Source organism: Thamnophis elegans, chromosome 3 (assembly GCF_009769535.1).
Source record: "Thamnophis elegans isolate rThaEle1 chromosome 3, rThaEle1.pri, whole genome shotgun sequence".
NCBI classification, from domain to species: domain Eukaryota; kingdom Metazoa; phylum Chordata; class Lepidosauria; order Squamata; family Colubridae; genus Thamnophis; species Thamnophis elegans.
Window position 1 is genome coordinate 32,784,790 of NC_045543.1, and position 21,171 is coordinate 32,805,960.

Here is a 21,171-nt window from a genome sequence, read left to right on the forward strand (position 1 = left end):
CATCTATCTGACTGTGCAACAAGCCAATATAATTATATATTAATATCTTATTTATTATATTACTCAATAGTAATTGATCTTTGTTCTATTGGCTGACATTTTAGCATAGAATTATTCTTTTAAAGATTGTAATACAATACATCTGCTGAACAATGATATTTTGAAGTGAAATTTGGTATGCAAAGTCAGGCCACATTAAGTTTTATTATTATCATATACAATTTCAGGAAAGCTGAGGAAAATCAAAGCAGAACAATCCAATTTAACATTAATATAAATATAATTCAAGAAAAATTGAATTGAAAGAATTTTGAAGGAGAGTGGGAAAGTTGTAATTCAATATCTGAAATGAGTTTTCAAACTCTGTCTTTTTCTGTTTTCTAATTTTATAACACTTTTTTATTTTTTAGGCTTAACACTAATTTCACATAATTTTAGGCCTAATTTCCACATTTTTTAGAAGCTGTTGGCTCAGATCCCTAATAATAGCTTAATGAATGCTGTTAATGACTATAGAAATCAAGAACATCCCTCATAATAACATACATAATATATTTGAGGTCTTCCTGCAGAGGAGGAGGAGTAAAGTAAAGTCATAAAAAGTTTTAGCATCTTATGAACATCCATTTCTGATCAATGAGAATAGAATAGAAAACAAAATAGAATAGAATAGAATTGGATTAGAATAGAATAGAATAGAATAGAATTATTTATTGGCCAAGTGTGATTGGACCCACAAGGAATTTGTCTTTGCTCTCAGCGTACAAAGGACATGTTCTGAAATACACAGGTCACAGGTTTAAAATTTAAGCATTTTAAATTGAGTCAGGAAACAGATTGGAACCCTGACTAATAGATACGAATTGGAAAATTCTGTCCCAAGTGAAGCTCCCAAACTTTCTTCCTGATAGGTTTCCTACAGAAACTGCTACCCTAAGCCAAATAAGGAGCCACTGTTCTTTCGATAATGATTACAAAACCTTAATTACAAACTCACACCCAATTTACACTAAATGTTATTTTTTACCCCTTATGCCTGAAAAAGTGAAAGCAGTATCCAGAAGTACATCCAAGGTGTGAACTAATTTAGTCAAAAGGATGCCAAGGATACAATTTTCTTTTCTTTTTCCCATTCAGTCATATCGGATTCTTGGAGACTGCTTGGACAAGTCCCTGCAGTTTTCTTGGCAGTTTTTACAAAAGTGGTCTGTCATTGCCTCTTACCTAAAAGGATACGGTGCAGATCAAAAAAGTCCCTGGTCTTCAAACCACTGAAACAGATCCCACCTCCTGTCTCAGTGTTTCATCAAGATCTAAAAGAAAAGGAGTCCTAAAAATGAATGCATAACTCTTCTTTTTCTTGGCTTCCTTTTAATTGATCTATCTGATCAATTGGCAAATGTATCTTCATTTCCTCTTTAGAAATGACAAAGGAATTCTTGAACTTTCCAGCCTAGATAATAAAGCATGAATTCAAATATTTAAAAAGATAATAAAATATGTATGTACATTTCAGAAATGAGTTTCGCTGTTAGGTGTGATTTCTATCAAAAAGTCCTTGTACACTTGTATAAAAAAAATTACAATTTGCTAATTTTATTAGCATCTTCCAAGTGAAACAATCCAGAACTATAACATATGATTAAAGTTTGAAGCCAGCACATCTGTAAAGTCACTTTAAAGATTGATGTTTCAGAACATATTATGAAATGTCAACATTTGGCATATTTGTTAATGCACAAATGTATTCCCAGTATGCATCCTAACATTGACATCATAAAACTATATATCTCTTCAAAACTTAGAAACAAAAATTCATGATAAATATATTGAAAAGCGCACAATAAAAGTTCTTAGGGGAATTATAAAGAAGTTCAAACTGATTTTTTAAGACATCTGTGTTGTAAGTATGAGTGGAACCCTTGGGAACAAGTGCAATAATGCATTGGAAGAAAATGCCTTTTATACTCGCCTTAAGTTGCTTAACAACAAGCTGTAAGAATAAACAGGGATCAATAACTCATAAAATTGGAATGACAAATTGTACAAACCGGTATCCTGTTTTTGAAATATTTTTATTTGCAGGCTGGTAATAATCACATTGTCAATTTTGCTCAATACTTCTTGTTTCTTGTGGGCTATGAAACTTTCATTTTATTATCCTTAAAACATTTTGCACATCTTTACTTTTGATTTTTATGTTCTTTCCAATATAGGTTATTATTCTGATAAAACTTTTTTTGATAATTAATTTACTGAGGAAATGCACAAATATCCCAATCCAGGGGTGGGTTCCTGCCAGTTCTAACCTCTTCTATAGAAGAGATTCCACAAATCTACAGTGCCGTTTAGAACCGGTTCCAGCTCCCTCCCCCCACCCGTCTGCACATTATCAAGATGAAGAGTGAGAGGATGAATTCTGGGAGTAGAAGTCCACAAGTCTGAAAGCTGTCAAGTTTGAACACCCCTGGGGTTTTTTTTCTAAAGGGTTAGGGTGCAAGGGTCTTGTAACTTGACAGATTTAAGACTTGTGTGCTTCAAATGCCAGGGTTTCTGAGCCAACATTTTGGTTTCTAAGGAAGAGCGTTGTTAAGTGAGTTTCAGCACATTTTACAAGTTGGCCACGCACACCCAGTCACATGGCTGCGAAGCCATTCCCACCCAGTGACATGGCCGGCAAGCCACTCCCATAAAGCAGGCCACACCTACAGAAGAGGTTCTAAAAAATTTGAAACCCACCACTGTCCCAATCCCAAAGGTTCTATGCTGTATCTGGTTTCTGGATTTGTCTGTCTTATACTTCAATGATGTTTTATGCTCCTCAGAAGATAATATTGGAGACAATATTCATATATGTTCTATCTCATCACCTGAAGGTTGAGAGAAAATCATTAGGAGCCCCAAGGTATTCCCAAAAAGCAATGAAAACCATATTATAATATATGTCACTGTTATACTGCAATATCTAAAGGGCTACCTAATCCTCTTGTGGAAAATGTCATTTGTCATTTCTAAAGAGGAAATGAAGATACATTTGCCAATTGATCAGATAGATCAATTAAAAGGAAGCCAAGAAAATTAATGAGAGATCCAACCTAGAACTAAGGAGAAATTTCTTGACACTGAGAACAATTAGCCAATGGCTTGCCTCCGGAAGTTGTGGGTACTCTTATCACTGAAGGTTTTCAAGAAGAAACTGGACAGCCATTTATCCGGAATGGTATAGGATCTTCTGTTCAATCAGGGTTTGGACTAAAAGACCTCCAAGATCCCTTCCAACCCTATTATTCTATGTCCTGTGATCTTGTGAGTAAACAGACATTGAGACTGATAAAAAAATGATGAGCTGGATTTTCTCCAGGTAGCATTTTTAAAGGTTCAGAGTATAACTGCATTAAAATATGCCATTGATTCTCTTATAATATGAACAGGATACCCTTTTCTCATATCTCTTTACTAAAGATACATACCTATAGAATGGTTATTTACAAATTTCCATCAAGGATGGAATTTGGGGAACTTAACCATACTTATGAAGAATGTTGCTCTAAACATCCCTACACTGTTGAAAAAGACCTTTGTGGCTGTAACCTGGCTATAATTTGGGCACAGCATGATTAAGCTAAGAATTTTAGCATGCTTTCTGCAGTATGAGTCACAAGTCTGTTGCTTGGAGGAATTCTTTGGTAATTTCTAAAAGCAGCTTTCTATGGGCTTTCCAGCTTCCAAAGCCCTCTCACAAGCAGGACAAAAATGATGTTGATCATTCTTTTTTTTTTTTTTGGCAAATTGATATTCCAAGGCAGTCCAAGACCGACAAATGTGCAGATGCAATATTTGGCAAACGAAGCTTTTGTGTCACATGTGCTCCCACCTGGACATAGTGCTGCTTCACTGTCTGAAGGATAAATAAATAAGAATGCCTTCTGGAAGTCCTGCACAAATTCTTTTTGTGCATCCTTTTCAGGATTCTTGGAAGTCATTCTTCCATTTTCTCCCCAGTCCAGATGCTGATTAGTGGAAGGCCAATGCTTTTATTCTCACAAATTTCTGTGTATTGTTCTATGATCTATATAAAGCAATAGCAAACATTTCAGAATAAAATTATATGAGGATTCAAATTTATCCCCCTTCCAATTCATTTTTAAAAAATTGCCCACAAATCATGAAAGACCACTCTTCTTTCTCAATAGGATGTTGAAAACCGTTTAAGTCTTCTGAAATTTGAACATTTTCACAAACAAAATCTCATTCAAGAATATTGTAATCTTTAAAGCTACTTTTTAAATTAAAAATATTTTATTTGCAAAGTTCATAGGTACCCTCCTAACTCCTGATTTGCAGTGTTTACTGTACTGTATTGATCTATATTCTTGACAAGTATCTATAATTCAAATATAAATGTTTCACCTAGATTCAGGAAAGAGAGATCCATTTGTTTTTCAATTTATCTAAAGGAAATGTCTAGATAAAGAGAAAAATCCACAGATGTTTGGCCTTGCTGGTTGAGTCAATGAGGAAATGCTATGCTACCCAAAGCATAACAGATCAGAATGCTCTTGGCAAGTCCTGGAAAATAAACATTTATGATTAGAAATTTATTGCCCATTTGGGATTTTTTAACAAACTTTGTTGTTGTCAGGGTTCCAAGTAACACCCCCAACCAAAGAAGACTCCGAGGCTTAAGTTTCCTCAAAGTTCCATTTTATTAGAGATATCATATTGGCACATCTGGGAAAATCTGAATCTGAAAGCTTCCAGGTTTTCCCGACACAAAAGAAAGTTCAAGCCCCTGCCCAGCACCCACATGTCCATCACATGAGCCAATCAGGCACCATCCAAACCAAGAGTTGCCTCCCAGTCACCTCTTCAAAGCTACAGGGCAAGTTGACCTTGACTTTCTGAGAAAGAATGTTGTTATGGCTATATATCACCCACACTCTGTAAAATTCCCCCTCCCATTTTCCCACAGTAGAAAATGTGACAGGCCTGAAGTCCAAAAGGCAAAAGATCGCTTCCAAGTCTGACAGTTGTTAAACATTTTGGTTTGAAAAATAATTTGGAGTGCTAGGACTAAAGAAACAAAAACATACTACTTCGTATTAATTAAAATTCATATATCACTTTCTTTTTAAAAAATATATCTATGAGACAATTACAATTACTTTACTAGAAAGCTTGCACATTCTGAAATTGGAGGAAAAGACTACTGGTACGACATGCCTTTGAACACAGTCCCCCCACCCCATCAACAATAATATTTAAAGCAAAGCTATCTGTATATGTTTATATACTGTGTTTCCCCAAAAATAAGACATGTTCTTATTTTCTTTTGACCCCCGAAATAAGTGCTTGGCCTTACTTTTGGGGAGCTCTTATTATTTTTGAGGTGAATGAGGTGGCAAGCATGGTCATCTCATTGCTGCTGCTGTGTTGCGCTACTACACCCGTGAGGCATGTCGCTGAGTCTGCCACTTTTTTTGCGGCGGCCATTAGCATGATAGAAGGGGCACGATGGCTAGGGTTGTGGGAGTGGCTGTTAGGTAAGGGTGTGTGGGTGTGCGTGGGGCTACTAGCTTGCCATGCAAACTGGACATGCGCTTAAATATTTTCAGGGAGGACTTATTTTCAGGGGAGGGCTTATTTTAGCACACATGCTCAAAAGCCCAATTGGGCTTATTATCTGGGGAGGTCTTATTTTCAGGGAAACATGTAGTTCTTTGTCACATATGAAACATAGTCATTAATAGTCATTTTCATTTTCTGATTCTATAGGTGAGAGAGGTGAAAAGAACCAGATCTTAAGAATTTAAGAACAGTTGAGGGTCAGGGTGATGATGGTGGAGCCTAACTTGGTACTAGTTAGCTACATGGGAAAAGGGAAAAATCAATGGTTTTCTTGTTTTTACAATTAAAATAATTCATTTGAATGCGCCATTAAGTATTCTATTGTTAAACCAACTTAATAAAAACACACAGACTTTTCCCCTTCCACATTTTATAGACAAATAAATCTTCACCATGGGGTCTTGGTCATTTCATTTATTCCCTCCACCACAGATTCCACCCAAATTTTTTTTTAAAAAGGGAAGCGTGTTCATAGGTTTTGAGTACCATGCACAGTACGTTATGAGAGGTTATTTTTCTGAAGAATTTTAAGTTTGTCATGAGCAGGATAGAACCATGAGTTTTTAATCTTTGCATGTACAACCTTGTTTTTTCACAACATATTTTGAGAGCCCCAGACTGATTCTAGTGAAGAATGCGGTGCATGATAAGATTTTCATTGCTAATCTAGACTTGCATTAGAGCTTTAATTAATCTAGGAAAATGTAGTGAAGACATAGAGTAGGTTCCTATAAAATGGGAGGTCACCATTTGTTTAATCATTGGTCTACATGAAGCCGCTGGGTGAGATCATTCATTGGTACGGGATTAAATACCACCAGTACGCGGACGATACCCAGCTGTATCTGTCCGCCCCGTGCCAACTCAGTGAAGTGGTAGAAGTAATGTGCCAGTGCCTGGAAGCTGTCAGGGTCTGGATGGGAATGAACAAGCTTGCGCTCAACCCAACAAGACTGAGTGGCTTTGGATGCTGCCTCCCCAAAATAGTCCAGATATTCCATCTTTAAACCTAGGGGGTGAAATCTTACACCCCTCAGAGAGGGCCCGCAACTTGGGTGTTCTCCTGGACCCGCAGCTGACATTAAAACATCATTTGTCAGCTGTGACCAGGGGAGCTTTTGCCCAGGTTTGCCTGGTGCACCAGTTGCGGCCCTACCTGAATCGGGAGGCACTCTAAATGATCACTCATGCCCTTGTCACCTCAAGGCTCAACTACTGTAACGCGCTCTACATGGGGCTGCCCCTGAAGAGTGTTTGGAGACTACAATTGGTCCAGAATGCAGCCGCACGAGCGATATTGGGTGTACCTAGGTACACCCAAGTTACACCTATCCTCCGCGAGCTGCACCGGCTCCCTATTGGTCTCCGAACACGCTTCAAGGTGCTGGTTATTACCTTTAAAGCCCTACATGGCCTAGGACCTGGATACCTCCATGACCGCCTCCTGCAACATACCTCCCAGCGCCCAATAAGATCGCACAGGGCAGGCCTTCTCCGAGTACCGTCGACTACGCAGTGTCGTCTGGCAGTTCCTCGGGGGAGAGCCTTCTCTGTAGCTGCCCTGGCCCTCTGGAACGATATACCCCCTGAGATCCGGACCCTCCCCACTCTCTCGGCCTTCCGTAAGTCTGTTAAGACTTGGCTGTTCCGGCAGGCCTGGGGCTGTTGATCTAGATTGACCTTCAGCCCCATTAAGATCGAGTGAATGTTGTGTCCTTCTTTTAACTCGTTTTTGTCCTGTATTTTAAACTTTTTAAAATGCTTTTAAACTGCTTTTATGTAAGCCGCCTGGAGTCCTTCGGGATTGGGCGGCATACAAATCTATTAAAATTGGAAATTGGAGTCACAAATAAATAAATACACTAAGCTGTAAACCTTGAACTGCAGTGGAATCTGGAATCTGGAAAATATATGTAATTGAAAATTAGAGAGTCATTTTGGTGTCGTTAAAGCATCAGACTAGAAACCAAAAGACCATGAGTTCTAGTTCCACTTTGGGCTCAAAGCCAGTTGGGTAATCTTGATCCAGTCACATTCTCTCAGCCCCAGGAAGCAGGAAATGGCAAATCACCCCTGGGCTTTATAATTCTCTTTGCTGTGTGATCACATCAGATAAAGGAATGACTGTCTGCTCAGACTAGATCAGTTAAACTATGTAAGGGATTTCTTTGCTTCCTCAAGAAATCCTGAATAGATTGGGAAACTTCATCAAATGTTATTTCCCAGACTCCTCATTAAATCACAGTTCTAGTTCCTAGCCTCCAAATAATAGCACATATGATATAGAGCTCTTTTGCCTAAATTGCAATATCTAAGAATGATAAATGCAGGAAAGGCTGAATGTCTCTTAAAACATTTGCAGTTGTCTAGTAGGGTCAGAGAGGCTAGTGGAATCTCAAAGGTGTAGGCTGGTTTGGAAAGTTTAAAAGACTATTTCAACAAAAGGCAATGGCAAAATGGTAATGCATGTTTGTATTGTTGCCAAGAAAATTAGAAGCTTGTGCCCACAAAATCACCATGGGTTATGCTCAATAGAATAGATTTGTTTTTTAAAAAATGCAACACCAAAGTCTATTCATTTGCCATTTGTATAAAGCTGGATATCACTGTTGTAAAATAGAATAAAACATGAATTAAAATATAAGAATGAAGACATGGCATAAAAGGGACAGTTAGAAGCTTGCTTAAAGAGGCAGGGAAATGTCATCAGCCTCTAACCACAAGATGTTCCAGCCAACGTCCCTATGTCAAAAGTCCAAACCACAAGGTTCAATTAAAGTTCGCTAAAGACACGTAATCCATACCTGTGTCCCAAGAACAAAAGGAGAAGTAGGACCCCCATCTACTTATAAGGCTTTTCCCCCAAAATAACCAATAAGAAATGAGTTAAGTAATTCCGTGTTGCGCCGCTTTTGAGAATGTATAAGAACGCGTGCTCCGATAATGAAGGTTGTTCAGAATTTCCAATGCTAGCTACATGTTAGCTTTCTGAACCTGGCTGCCAAATAAATCCTTCCTGTATCATGAGAAGTCTAAGCCTGTAATTTTCTGCAACAGTTGCTATAAGACAGTTTTTGTGTACCAAATAGTGTTTCTGTGGACACTATGATTATTCTTAGTAGTCTTTTTGCTATAGTATGGCAAGTGCTAAATTTATATCCAGTATATCATAATGATACGATCTACAGGACCCTTGATTTCCCATTTCCCCAGTTCTTTGGGGTTAAGCAGAGAAAGTGAACTCTCAAAGGGACATCTTTGCAACAGGGACTCTAGCAGATCAATTCATAGATAACAGCTTCAAAATATATTTTTTCTATTTCCTAAGGAATACCAATATTACAACTGTATAGATTTGTGTTATCTTTATCTAAATTGGGTTTTTAATGGAGTCAGTATTACTTAAATAGTGTTAGTGGACAAATACATTTTACTTACAAGCAACTTTTTCTCTAGCAAACCTCCTCTAGCAAAGTCTAACATTTGTTGTAGATATTACCAAATTGATTGATTGCTTTTTTTTTTTAATTACAGGGTTGTTCTGGTTGTGGAAAATGTGACTGCAATGGAGTAAAGGGGCAAAAAGTAAGTATTCTGTATGTACAGTATTTTTCCTTCCTTGTGTTTTTACCAATTTTGAATAAATCAGAATAAATGAATTTTAATACTATCAGGATACCCAATTTGGGAGGGGAGATAATATTTTGCTATGTGGAAGTAAAAATTGGACACAACCAAATTGGAAAACACAGGGGAGCAGAGATTTAAGATAAAACTGTGATAAATGACTGGATTGTTGAAGGATTCACCTCTCTCCACCAACAAACATTTGAAATAAAGTTTTGCAATGACCTCTGAAATGACTTGCTTTTGAATGCCTTGAATATATATAAGAACAGGCTTTTTCTAATATTAATTCTACAACCCTGAGAAACTATATTACAAATCTCAATTTTAATGGTTATAGGAAGGACATTCTTTGAGGATCACATCCACTTTATTCCCCTGGGAAAACAGTTTTAGGAAATCTCTACTTCCTTATGGACATATTACTAAAAATCCTTGCCCATTTATAGAAATGCATAAAACAAAAGTTAATACTGATGTTTAAACCGTTTATTAATAAAATTAAGCAGTCAGCTGAAAAGTCCTATCAGGTTCACTGAACGGAGCTAGTATTTGAGTAAGACATATACCAGTGTTGTTTAAAAACATTCTGTGAATCATACATCTTAAATTTTAGAGTATTTTATGTCCATTCCTGTGAACAACAAATTCAAATCTTTGAATGCATGGAGGGATGGCAGAAAAGAAAGTTATTTTTAATGCTGGAGGTACCAAGATTGTAATCTTGAAATCTGAACTTCTTGAATCTTGGTCAAAAAAGCAAAGGGCTTAATGGAGTCCCAACCTTCCACTCACTGACATCCTTAGTATTAATTGTGACCCACCCTATAAGGAAAAGATTTCCCTTTCACATATGTGCTAGTAACCCTATAGTGGTTGCTAAACACACCATCCAAAGGCAAAAGCTACATGTTAAACTAGGCCCATCTCATAGATTTCTAGGATTAGCCTAGAACAGTGATAGCTAATCTTTTTGTCCTCGTGTGCCAAAAGTGCATCCATGTGACAGCGCACATGTACTTGCTGACACCCATAATGCAATGCGAGTGTGACACCCTCTGTGCACCCCACCCCCATAATCATGCACATGCCCTCCCCACGCATGCATGCCAACAACCCCGCACAGTCCGTTTTGGGCCTAGCAGGACTCCCTGAAGCCTCCTGAGCCAAAAATGAGGCATGTGGTGGGGGGCACACCACAACTCCCACGACCCGTTTTGGCGTCCCTGAAGCTTTCTGGGTCCAAAAACAGGGCACGGGGTGCCGCACACTTCTGCACTCCCCCTGTGCATGCGCATGCATCTCCCATATGCTCAACAGAGACCCGAAAATCAGCTGGCTGGCGGGAGGCACTTGCGCATGCACAGTGGAGTTGACCTGGGGCGACGACTTGCATGCCCACAGAGAAGGCTGTGCGTGACACCTTTGACACATATGCCATAGATTCACCATCACGGGCCTAGAATCTTATGAAAAGTGGCAAATGTTGTGATAGAACTTTCCTTTAGCCCCATAAAGATGAATATATAAATGTGTAGTTTAAATTGTGAGTGGCTGAAATGGGATAGAGATTGTATCATTTGGCCTTGATCTAGATATGGGATTCTTAACAAACTGCCTTATGTTGATTCAGATTAACTGTATGTCTGGACTACATTTGTCTACTGTATCCCCATGAAGGTGAATCTATGGCACATGTGCCAGCGGTGGCATGCAGAGCCCTCTCTGTGGGCATGCACACCATCGCCAGCTGCTCTTCTGGATCCCATCGCATGCATGCACTCCAGACAGCTGCCCCAGCACATGTATACCGGCCAGTTGGTCTTCACACGACCTTAACCCTAACCCCCTAAATAATCAAACAAAAAATTAAAATTAAAAAAACCTATCAGTTTGGTTAAGGTGCTGGCCTAGAAACCAAGAGACTGTGAGTTCTATCTAAACCTGCCTTAGGCATGAAAGACAGCTGGTGACCTTGGGCCAAGTTAGTCTCTCTCAGCCCAACTCAACTCGCAGGGTTTTTTGTGGAAGGAGGAAGAAGTATTATGTATGTCTGCCACCTTAAATTACTTATAAAGTAATGAAGGTGGATAAAAAATAAATAAATAAATCTAAAACCATATCAGGTAACCATTTTATAGGCTCTGCACCACCTCCCTCGGGCTAGATGGCAAAACTAAATCTTCAGTCTATTCTAGAACACCAGCAAGGTTGGGCCAGTCTGACCTTAGGAAAATGATATTCCAGAGAGCAGGTGCAGTGGCTGAAAAGCTCTCCTCCTGGGTCCCATTAGGCGGCACTTTCTTGTGGATAGAATCCACAACAAGGTCTTTATGCCAGATCCAATGGGATAGATAAATGTAATTGGGGAGGGGGTGGTGCTTCAAATAACCCAGCACCATTCCATGTAGGGCTTTATAGGCCAGCACCAGCATCTTAAATTGATAACCAATGCAGCTCACAAAGCAGAGGTATAATGTTTGCACATATGAGCCCTCACCCCTGCATTTTTCATCAACTGAAGCTTCTAAATTACTGATAACTTTCCAGTGTTTAGGTGGATTTTCAAAATAAAAAAAAATGACCTTTAGCACCAGGGCCAGAAAAGTCCTCCATCCGAAATATAATATCTCCCAATTTGCAACCAAATCATGTTGAATCTTGCAATTTGAGAAATAATATCAGATCTGCCATCACACCACTTCAACCTTGCTATGCTTTCATGGCATCCTGCCATAAAAAGGGGGGAAGGGGAATGGGGGGGGAAATAGGGAGAGAGAATGACAAGAACCAAAGGTGCCAATCAGAGACAATGGCTGAAAAATCCAAGGGCACAGAATGCAAACACCCACCAAAAAGGCACCAAACTTTAGAAGTGTGACCAAAACACCTACTTTGAATACCATTGGACACTAACGAGATGGCCAAAAGGGAAGAAAAAATCATGAGATTTACATGGGAATATTCAGATCTATCTATGCTTACCCTAACCACTTAACCACTTTTATTTGCCTACAAATGCAAATAAAACCTCAAAAACCTCAAACCTCAAACCACTTGGTTTTAGTAAAAGTATACTTTTTTCTTTTCAAATGGGGTTGAGGGTCTTTCTTTTTAAAATGCACAAGTTAAGACAAGGCTGACAATTCTATTTTTGGTACACAATTTAATAGTTACTAGTTTAACAAATAATAAAACTTTATCTCTGCTGGAAAATTACTGTAGGTAATTTCCTATTTAGTTTGCACCCAGCACATTCCCAGTCAACCTTTAACTCGAAATCAAAGGAGGCACACAGACCATTCAGTACAGCTAACAGAAAGATATCTTGATATTTAATAAAAATCAGCAAAACATGCAAAAGCTAATTGACAAAGCAGGCAAAATCAGAGGGTGAGAGAGACTTCAAACAAGAGGTAAGAAATTATAACAATAGGCATAGTATGTTTCAGAACCACTGGAAACAACCTCCTGTGGATAAATAGCATGGATAATGACCTTGCTCCAGCTAAAACCTTTTTATATACATAATAGCAGCAGAATAGAGGTAGAAAGTAGAACACTGGTGATCTTTCTGTTCTGCATTATTAGAAGAAATGTCCTTCTGGGTTCAGTTCCAAGTGGGGGAAAAGACACTGAAAACGTGGAGGCTGCTTGGAAAAATGGTTTGAGGTCCTGGAGAAAAAGGTGATCACATGCTTCCAGATGTTAGGTGAAGAAGATGAAAAAGAGCGAAGAAGGGGCTTACTGGGTTTTTTATACTCTGTTTGGCCCCATCTCTCTGTTTCCTGTTCCTGTGTAAGAAATGTTTTCTTATTGGTTGTCAGACTCCTATGGGACCATGCAGAGGCAACTCTCTAGGCCAGTGATGGCAAACCTTTTTTGGCTTGTGTGCCAACAGCAGGGGGAGCTCAGGGGGGGTCATGCACAGGTGTGCCATACCCATAATGCAATGTGCGACCCCAGCATGCGCGCATGACCAGCACTCCCATTTTTTGCATGCTTTTTCATCCTCCCCAGGTTCCAGAGGCTTTATAGGAGCCCTCTGGAGGCCCTCCGGAGACTTCAGGAACTTCCCTGAAGCCTCCGGAGCTCAAAAACCTGGCCCTATGGGAAAACCAGAAGTTCGGGAATTAACTTCCGGTTTGTCATAGGGCTCGTTTTAACCCCTCCCCCCGGAGCCTTCAGGGACCTTCCAAAGACTTCCCTGAAGGCTATGTAGAGCAAAAAACGACCCTACAAGCAAACCGGAAGTCACTTCCAGTTTGCTCATAGGGCCGATTTTAGCCCTCCGGAGCCTTCAAGTACCTTCAGGAGGCTTTCCCGAAGGCTCCGGAGGACAAAAAAGAGCCCTACGGACAAACTGGTTCTAGTTTGCTTATAGGGTGGTTTTTTGCCCTCCAGAGCCTTCAGGGAAGCCTCTGAAAGGCCCTCGAAGGCTCTGGAGGGCTAAAACCAGCCCTACGAGCAAATCGGAAATACTTCTGGTTTGCTCATAGGGCCAGTTTTTTGCGCTCCGGAGGCTTCAGGTAAGGTCCTGAAGCCTCCAGAGGGCCTCCAGGGGATAGGGGGGCTGTTTTCGCCCTCCCCAGGCTCCCCAGGTTTTGTTAGGTAAATAGGCTGGCCCAGGCTTTTTTTAATGACCCATTAACAAAGGTGGGGGGGCTATTCATTAAGAATGAATCTGTTTCCTGCCTAAAACATGTTTCTCCATTTCTGATCCAGGGAAATATAATATTCTATCTTTTCAATATTTCCCAGGATATTTCATTTCTCTATGAGAGGGGTGGGTGCTAACTTCCTACAATATGAAGGAGACAATTTGATGAACAGGGATAATGTATCCTATAATCTAATGGGTTTTTATTTTTAAATCTCTGTTTTTTCTGTTAAATCTAATTCATTAGGACATTGCCTGTCTATCATTTTAAAAAGTATTTCTACAATTAATGACAGCATAAAATTTGTTGTGAAGTACACTTTAAGTTAGGTATAAATTAAAATTTGTATAGTAAAAGCTGTTGTTGATACTAAATGACAAAACATGTTGCAGTAAAATAGAGTGTTTGTTTGTTTTAATTCCAACTTAGTCCAGTATGGGCCCTGCATAAGGAATGCTGGTGGGCTCCATAGGATTCTTGGGTTGCAATATTTGCACCCTTGCATAAAATATAAGTCACATCTCATAATGATTGGCCTTATTGGATGTTCAAAAGCCAACATCAAACACATTGTTTTCTAGCTCAGTATAATAATGGTATTAAATGTATTTTCAAACCACAATTTTTCTTTCTCTTTAAATGTCATTAGCAAAACCCTACAAAATTTTGGAAAAGAACCATAATATAATATTTTAATAGACAGTTTTTTATCAAAATGTTCTGAACTCTTGCTTTCTGAGCTGATATATTTTGGAGTAGGCAGAAAGTGCGATCCAACATAAATAGTAACTGTTACTATTACAAAATGAAGAAATGTTTATTTCATAAGAAAGATCTTTAGACAGAATTATTTTCAGTGTGCCATTATAGGCTTAATAGTTAAAGGTTAAAGGTTAAAGGTTTATTGCATTTATATGCCACCTTATTCCCAGAGGGACTCAGGGCGGCTAACAAACCCAAGGGAGGGGGGGAGTACACACAAGGTAACACAACAAACAAGATACAGAGAAAAGTTTAAAAACAATCAACAGTCACACAATTCGAGTGGGGAAGGCAACTCGTCAACCCCAGGTCTGCCAGAACAGCACAGGAGTTCGTTCCAGAGGGCCGGAGCAACCACAAAGAAGGCCCTCCTCCGGGTGGTCACCAATCGACATTGGCCTGTAGATGGAATCCGGAGGAGACCTAATCTGTGGGCTCTAATGGGTCTTTGGGAGGTAATTGGCAGCAGGCGGTCTCTCATTAAGTCACTTTCACATCCATTTTGGTTAAAAATTAACTCAAAGATCAACATCTTTTTCAAGTTTGGGATAGTGTTATATAATCTCATGTGATTGGTATGAAATTTCCCCATCACCCATCACGTGCCACCCCCCACCCCAATTTGAAAATGATTTCAAACATTAAATTTTTTAAAATTTCCAAACATTTATTTTAGGGAATTGCAAGAAATTTACAGGCTAATAGATTGGAAGCTGACCAGAGTAGGTTAAAAGATGGGTGGCTTTATAAATGTTTTAAATAAATAAATAAAATAAATAGTAGATAATTGAGTTTCTAGCCTCAACAAATGCTGTTTCTGACTAGACACATTGCGTAAAGATAAAACTGTTCTGGGAAGTGACGTTAATGAAAACTAACAAAAAGTTTCACTTTTCTAGATCCATCTGAAAAATTTCTTAAGTAGAAGAAAAATAAGCAGGTTGTTGTTTGTGACTGAAAATGTAATCACATGTGGATGTAATTATAGTATTCATATGGCACGCTATAAAACCTAATCAGTAATACATAGTATCATATTAACATAGCAAACTAAATCTGATACAGAATAATTATTATTAGCTGAATAATGGCTTCAAATGATGTACGATCCACAGGAATGCCAACAAAATACAAAGCCCAAAACGCAACTCACTACAAGAGAAACTCAATACCATCACTCCAAAATCACAAAATAACAACTCAGAACTATGGATCAAAAATCTATCCAGCAGATCTTTATCTGATGACGAAAAGACCATCCTCATACACAGCCTCACAAACTCTGAGAACAAACCTTCACCTAATCCTACACTGAGCTACAGATATTTGCCACTACTGTATTTCAAAACAAAAGTGTATTTCTCTGTCTTAGAACCAAAGACAGAAGGAATTCAGTAGTACATCTGCAGTACCCAAGAAGTAGTTCCTCTTTTGTTTGTGTCAACATTTTTATGTATACATACTTGTGTCTCTTAGTGCCATACACATATTTCATAATCTGATTGGATACTAAGTTTTCAATGTTATGCCCTCTCCCCCAAATTTCATTGGTCATTCAGTACTTTGTTGGTCACTTTATTGGTTATCATATTATTCTGGTTTATTATATGTCAGGGTCATGAGCCTTTAAGAAACAGGCTTATTTTATATGTTATAATTGTAATAAATTATTTTATCAATAGATATTTTATTGTATTCTTTTATTTTGTGTCTTATTGAATGTAGGTACCAGCATAATGATACATAATAAACTGCTACCAGTGGTAATGGATAAGAGATTCCATCAAAGATAAATATCATAGAATCTCAGGCCTCAGGATCAAATTTTACTCCCTGTTTCTGTAAAAATCCAAATTAAAGCATACCCAACATTGACAATTATTTCATATTTTGAACTCTGGAGATAGAGAGCAAGTTGTGCTCTTCTTATAACATTCTTTCATTTTTCTGAAGAGTGTTATCATATCCTGTCTGGTCATCTTCAATCTTCTTAAGGCTAAACATTCAGTTCCTTCAGTCATTCATTGTAAGATTGATGTATCCAATCTCCTGTTTATTCTCATTAACATTTTCATTGTACGTTCCAATCTCTTTGAACTTTTTAATGAGTGGTGCTTAAAATAAACACAATATTTGAAGCATAATAGCCATTAGTCTTCAATATTTAAGTTGGTTCTGCACTAAGAAAGAGATTGAATTCAATGGCCTACATTCTTCCTTCTTCTACCATTACTGGTAATAAACTAAGTAATGATTCCTTGCCCCAGAATTTAAAGAGTAAGAATTAAGATTAAGAATTATGTGTAGCTTCACAGTAATGGGTCAGCTGCAGGGCCCCCACCATATCTGCTTCTCCCACAAATAGCAGAGATGGTGAACCCCCCCCAATGGAATGGCTTAATGTCTCCCCCGGAATCTCAACCCTTCCCAGCACTCCCGACCCGCGCCCCTTAGTTAGCTCTGGCCTGTGCCCTGGCAGACTCCCCCCCCCCCAAGGGTGTGACTTGATGAGTGTGGCATGGCGTGGCTTCTTGGGCATGTCAGGGGAATGATACTGTAAAATCTCCATCCCCTCCCCACTCCAGGGGAAGGTTACTGCAAAATCCCCATTTCCTCCCAATCAGCTGGGATTCGGGAGGCAGAAAATAGATGGAGTCAGGGCCATAAGGGATGGTATTTACCAGTTCTCTGAACTACTCAAAATTTCCACTACCTTTTCTCCAGAACCTGCTGAATACCACCTCTGAACTGTACCCATTGCAACCAATTATACATTGGACAAACATCACATCAATTTAAAACCAGGATCCACTAGTCAAAAATGCCAGGATTCCAGATCCTTAATCTCTATCCACACTGACACCAAACAGCACCAATTCAATTGGATCAACACAAAAATCATCAGCCACATTGCCACCTGCCAGGCTTGTGTGTTCATTGAAGCCTGGCATTCCACAAGCAATTCAATCAACAGACACATTGACCTACAATCAGCTGTGAATCCCTCAGAATCCAAATCAACTGCACAGCCCACCAGAGACAGAACTGACGCTCAACCAACCCATGCAACTCCCATGCACCAGCAGTTTACCTCCCAATGACCGTGACCTGATATAATCTTACGTTATCACAAGACCCATCATTGATGACTCAGAGCTGACCCATCGTGAGACCCTTACTTGACACACCCATACCTGAAATCCTTATAAGCAGAAGAACACTGGCACTGCCATCCCCTAAACTCTGCTGAAAAGTGTTACCTATCCTGTAAAAAAATGTTCAGAAACCAACCCACAAGCTCAGAGAACGAACCTTCACCCTTACACCCCTCCCAGTCCTGCTCTTTAAAAACTGAAGTTTAGGAAACCTTGGAATTTGATACCAGAGTTTAAAGAAAATATTATTAGGCCTGACCAGCTGTTTCTAATGTTGTTCTTTGAAACTGCTTTTGTGCCTATTCCAGAAGAGCTGAAAACTGGTGAAAAGAGGGAGCAAAAGTTAATAGTGGCACCTCCTGGACAATAGTTCTCAGAAAACTCTAGGCAGAACTTTGTAGACATCATATTCTCAAACTCTCTTACAACTTTTTCTGAAATATAGTTTACTAATTAAAATATATTGTAAACAATTAACAAAGGAAATAAAGTTAGGAATATTGCTTGCTACTTGTCCATGAAGTTGCAAATGTTTTATAGTAAATAAAAATGCATACGAAACATATATAAATGATTCCAATTAAACTGATTTAGGCTGCAATCTTATAGCCTGCAAAGTGTTGCCAAAATTGTCACTGATTTTCTCCCTTTGAGGTTAAAGACAAGGCTCCAGTCTTGAAGAAAGAACAGCCTCTTTGGCTGCAATTTTGTGATTTGTATGTAGGAAGGATACAAAACTATTTTGAAGTGTTAATCTATTGTCACTGGACAGACATTGGGATCATTGAACTATTCTAAAGTATTATTAGAATTACTCTGCTGTTAATCAGTTTTAATATGTTGTAATAGAATTTTGGGATGTTGTGGTAAACTAATTCTAAGTTTTTATTTATTTTTCAAACTGAATATTCTGCAAATATTAAACCCTTGTATTTGTAACTGAAGAAATATTATAATTTTAATTAAGTTCTTTGATTACACTATGTTATTAGCTAAAAAAACTTTACAATTTGAAACCACAAATTCTGATGAAATCACAAATTTGTCTGATAAAAGGAACTATGATCCATTTGGGATTATAATTGTTAGTCTTTAAAGTAGCACATGACTTTTGTTTTTGTAGCAAAATAATAACATGGCTACCGTGATGGAAATTGTTTTAATGGCATGTAAACAAATAAAAAAGCAAAAAAGAGATGGTCTCCGGGTGCACTTCAAGGTCCTACTCACCACCTATAAAGCACTCCATGGTAGTGGATCTGGCTATTTGAGAGACCGCCTTCTGCCAATTACCTCCCTGCGTCCCATCAGATCGCATAGAGCTGGCCTCCTCCGTATTCCATCCGCCAGTCAGTGCCGACTGGCGACTACTCGGAGGAGAGCCTTCTCTGTTGCGGCTCCGACACTATGGAACAATCTCCCCGTGGAGATTCGTACCCTCACCACCGTCCAGGCCTTCCGCACAGCCCTCAAGAACTGGCTAACCCGTCAGGCCTGGGGATAATCTTATTTCGCCCCTCCCGAATGCTGAGTGAATGTTGAGTTTTATTGTCTAATTTACTTTGTGCACATTTCTTTTTTCGTATTGTCCTACACTCCCCTTCCTTTTTGATTGTAAGCCGCCCTGAGTCCCCTCAGGGAAAAGGGCGGCCTATAAATAAATAAATCTAAAAATCTAATCTAAAAAATCTGGAAGGGGAATGTGTCAGTCTTAATTTTGTAAATGTGTCAGTCTTAATTTTGTACTGATTTTCAGATTGATGTGAAAGATCTTAAACATAAGGAACGTGCATCATTTTAGTTGCATTAATATCTTTACAAATATAAATGGTAAGCCCAGAATAGGAACTCTGCCTTATGAATGTGAAAAAATGTAATTTAGCCCCTTTTTTAACTCATTGATGTTCCAGTAGCAATGTCCTTTCTGACTTCATGACATTAAGAAGTAGATTCTTATTGGCTTTTGTTCTCACTGCTATATGTTATACATATTTCTCCTCCTCCTCCTCCTCCTCCTCCACCACCACCACCACCACTATCAGCAGCATCATTTTGGGTGTTGAAGGAAATGCATATATCACATATATATTATATATTGTGTATTTAATTTTCACAGGGTGAAAGAGGTTTGCCAGGTTTACAAGGCTTAGTTGGATTTCCTGGAGTACAAGGACCAGAAGGGCCTCCAGGAGCCTCCGGAACGAAGGTAAAATGAACCTTATGCCAAACATTAACTTGCAGAATAGTACTTGAAATCCTGATAACAATAAACAAACAAGTTTTTGTATCTTTCCGTAGGGTGATACTGGAGAACCAGGACTACCAGGAACAAAAGGAACGAGAGTAAGTTTGCATGAAATGCTATTGCTGCTATACATATAATGACGGTTGTAGTTTGTGTAATAAGCCATAGTAGCCTTGTCTACATAATGTTCCAAACCATTAGTTATGGATTGCAAATCACAATAACTGGGTACATGTAACACACTAGGTTATAATCGAATACACTGCATTCTGCTGAGCCTGATGCATACTAGTTATTTAGCATTGAATATGTTAGTTATTCTTAATTTGTTGTATTTATTACATGGTAATGTGCATCACCCTTTGTAGAGCACAATTTGCATGTCCTGAATGTTTATAATTACTTTTTCACTTTCTTACTAGAATGCAGTTTGATCTACTTAATGGTAATCAGTGTTAATGCTCAATGATGTGAAAATGACAGTGAAGTAGCTATTTACACTTAAATCTTATCAAATGTCATTTGATCTGTTGTTTGCAAGTAAGAAGAGGAAAGTATTCAACAGTTTATTAACAATCTAGCTAAAATATTCAAAGAAAAATGAAATATACTCCCATAAAAAAATTAGAATGCTTTGGTGGCTTAAATATCTTTTGGTGGTTGGGATCTGAAGTTGTTGTTCTCAAGGATTGTCAGAGAGTAAATGCTTCTCTGAGTTTAGAAGTTCACACAAGTGCCTCACGATAACATCTAGCCACCCTGTTTATCAGCCTCTGTTTCAATTGATTTCGATTTTCCCAGCATCAGAAAAAATTATTATATCTTCTCAAGTTATTGCAGGTAGTCCTTGCTTGAAGCGGTAAGATTTTTCATCACTAAGCAATGTCATAAAGCATAATATCACATGAGCATGTCTCTTAGTAAAAGCAGTTCCAATAATTCCCGGTTACAATAGTTAAATGAATCACATTGGTTGTTATGCAAGGACTTCATGTAACCACAATTCCTGGCATCCTGCCAGCTTCCCAATTCACTTTGCTTATGGAAAGCCTGCAGAGAAGGCAACAAATCGCAATCATGTGACTGAGGGACA

At 38.6% G+C, this 21,171-nt stretch overlaps 1 protein-coding gene across 1 annotated transcript in view; it reads left to right on the plus strand.

Annotated features, from left to right (window-relative positions):
• Positions 1-21,171, plus strand: part of COL4A1 (collagen type IV alpha 1 chain) — a 152,361-nt gene that overhangs the window by 29,028 nt on the left and 102,162 nt on the right. Inside the window, exons 2-4 of the mRNA XM_032213042.1 lie at positions 9,163-9,213; positions 19,950-20,039; positions 20,132-20,176. Coding sequence (XP_032068933.1) covers positions 9,163-9,213; positions 19,950-20,039; positions 20,132-20,176 — 186 coding nt within the window. The remainder of the gene's footprint in view (positions 1-9,162; positions 9,214-19,949; positions 20,040-20,131; positions 20,177-21,171) is intronic.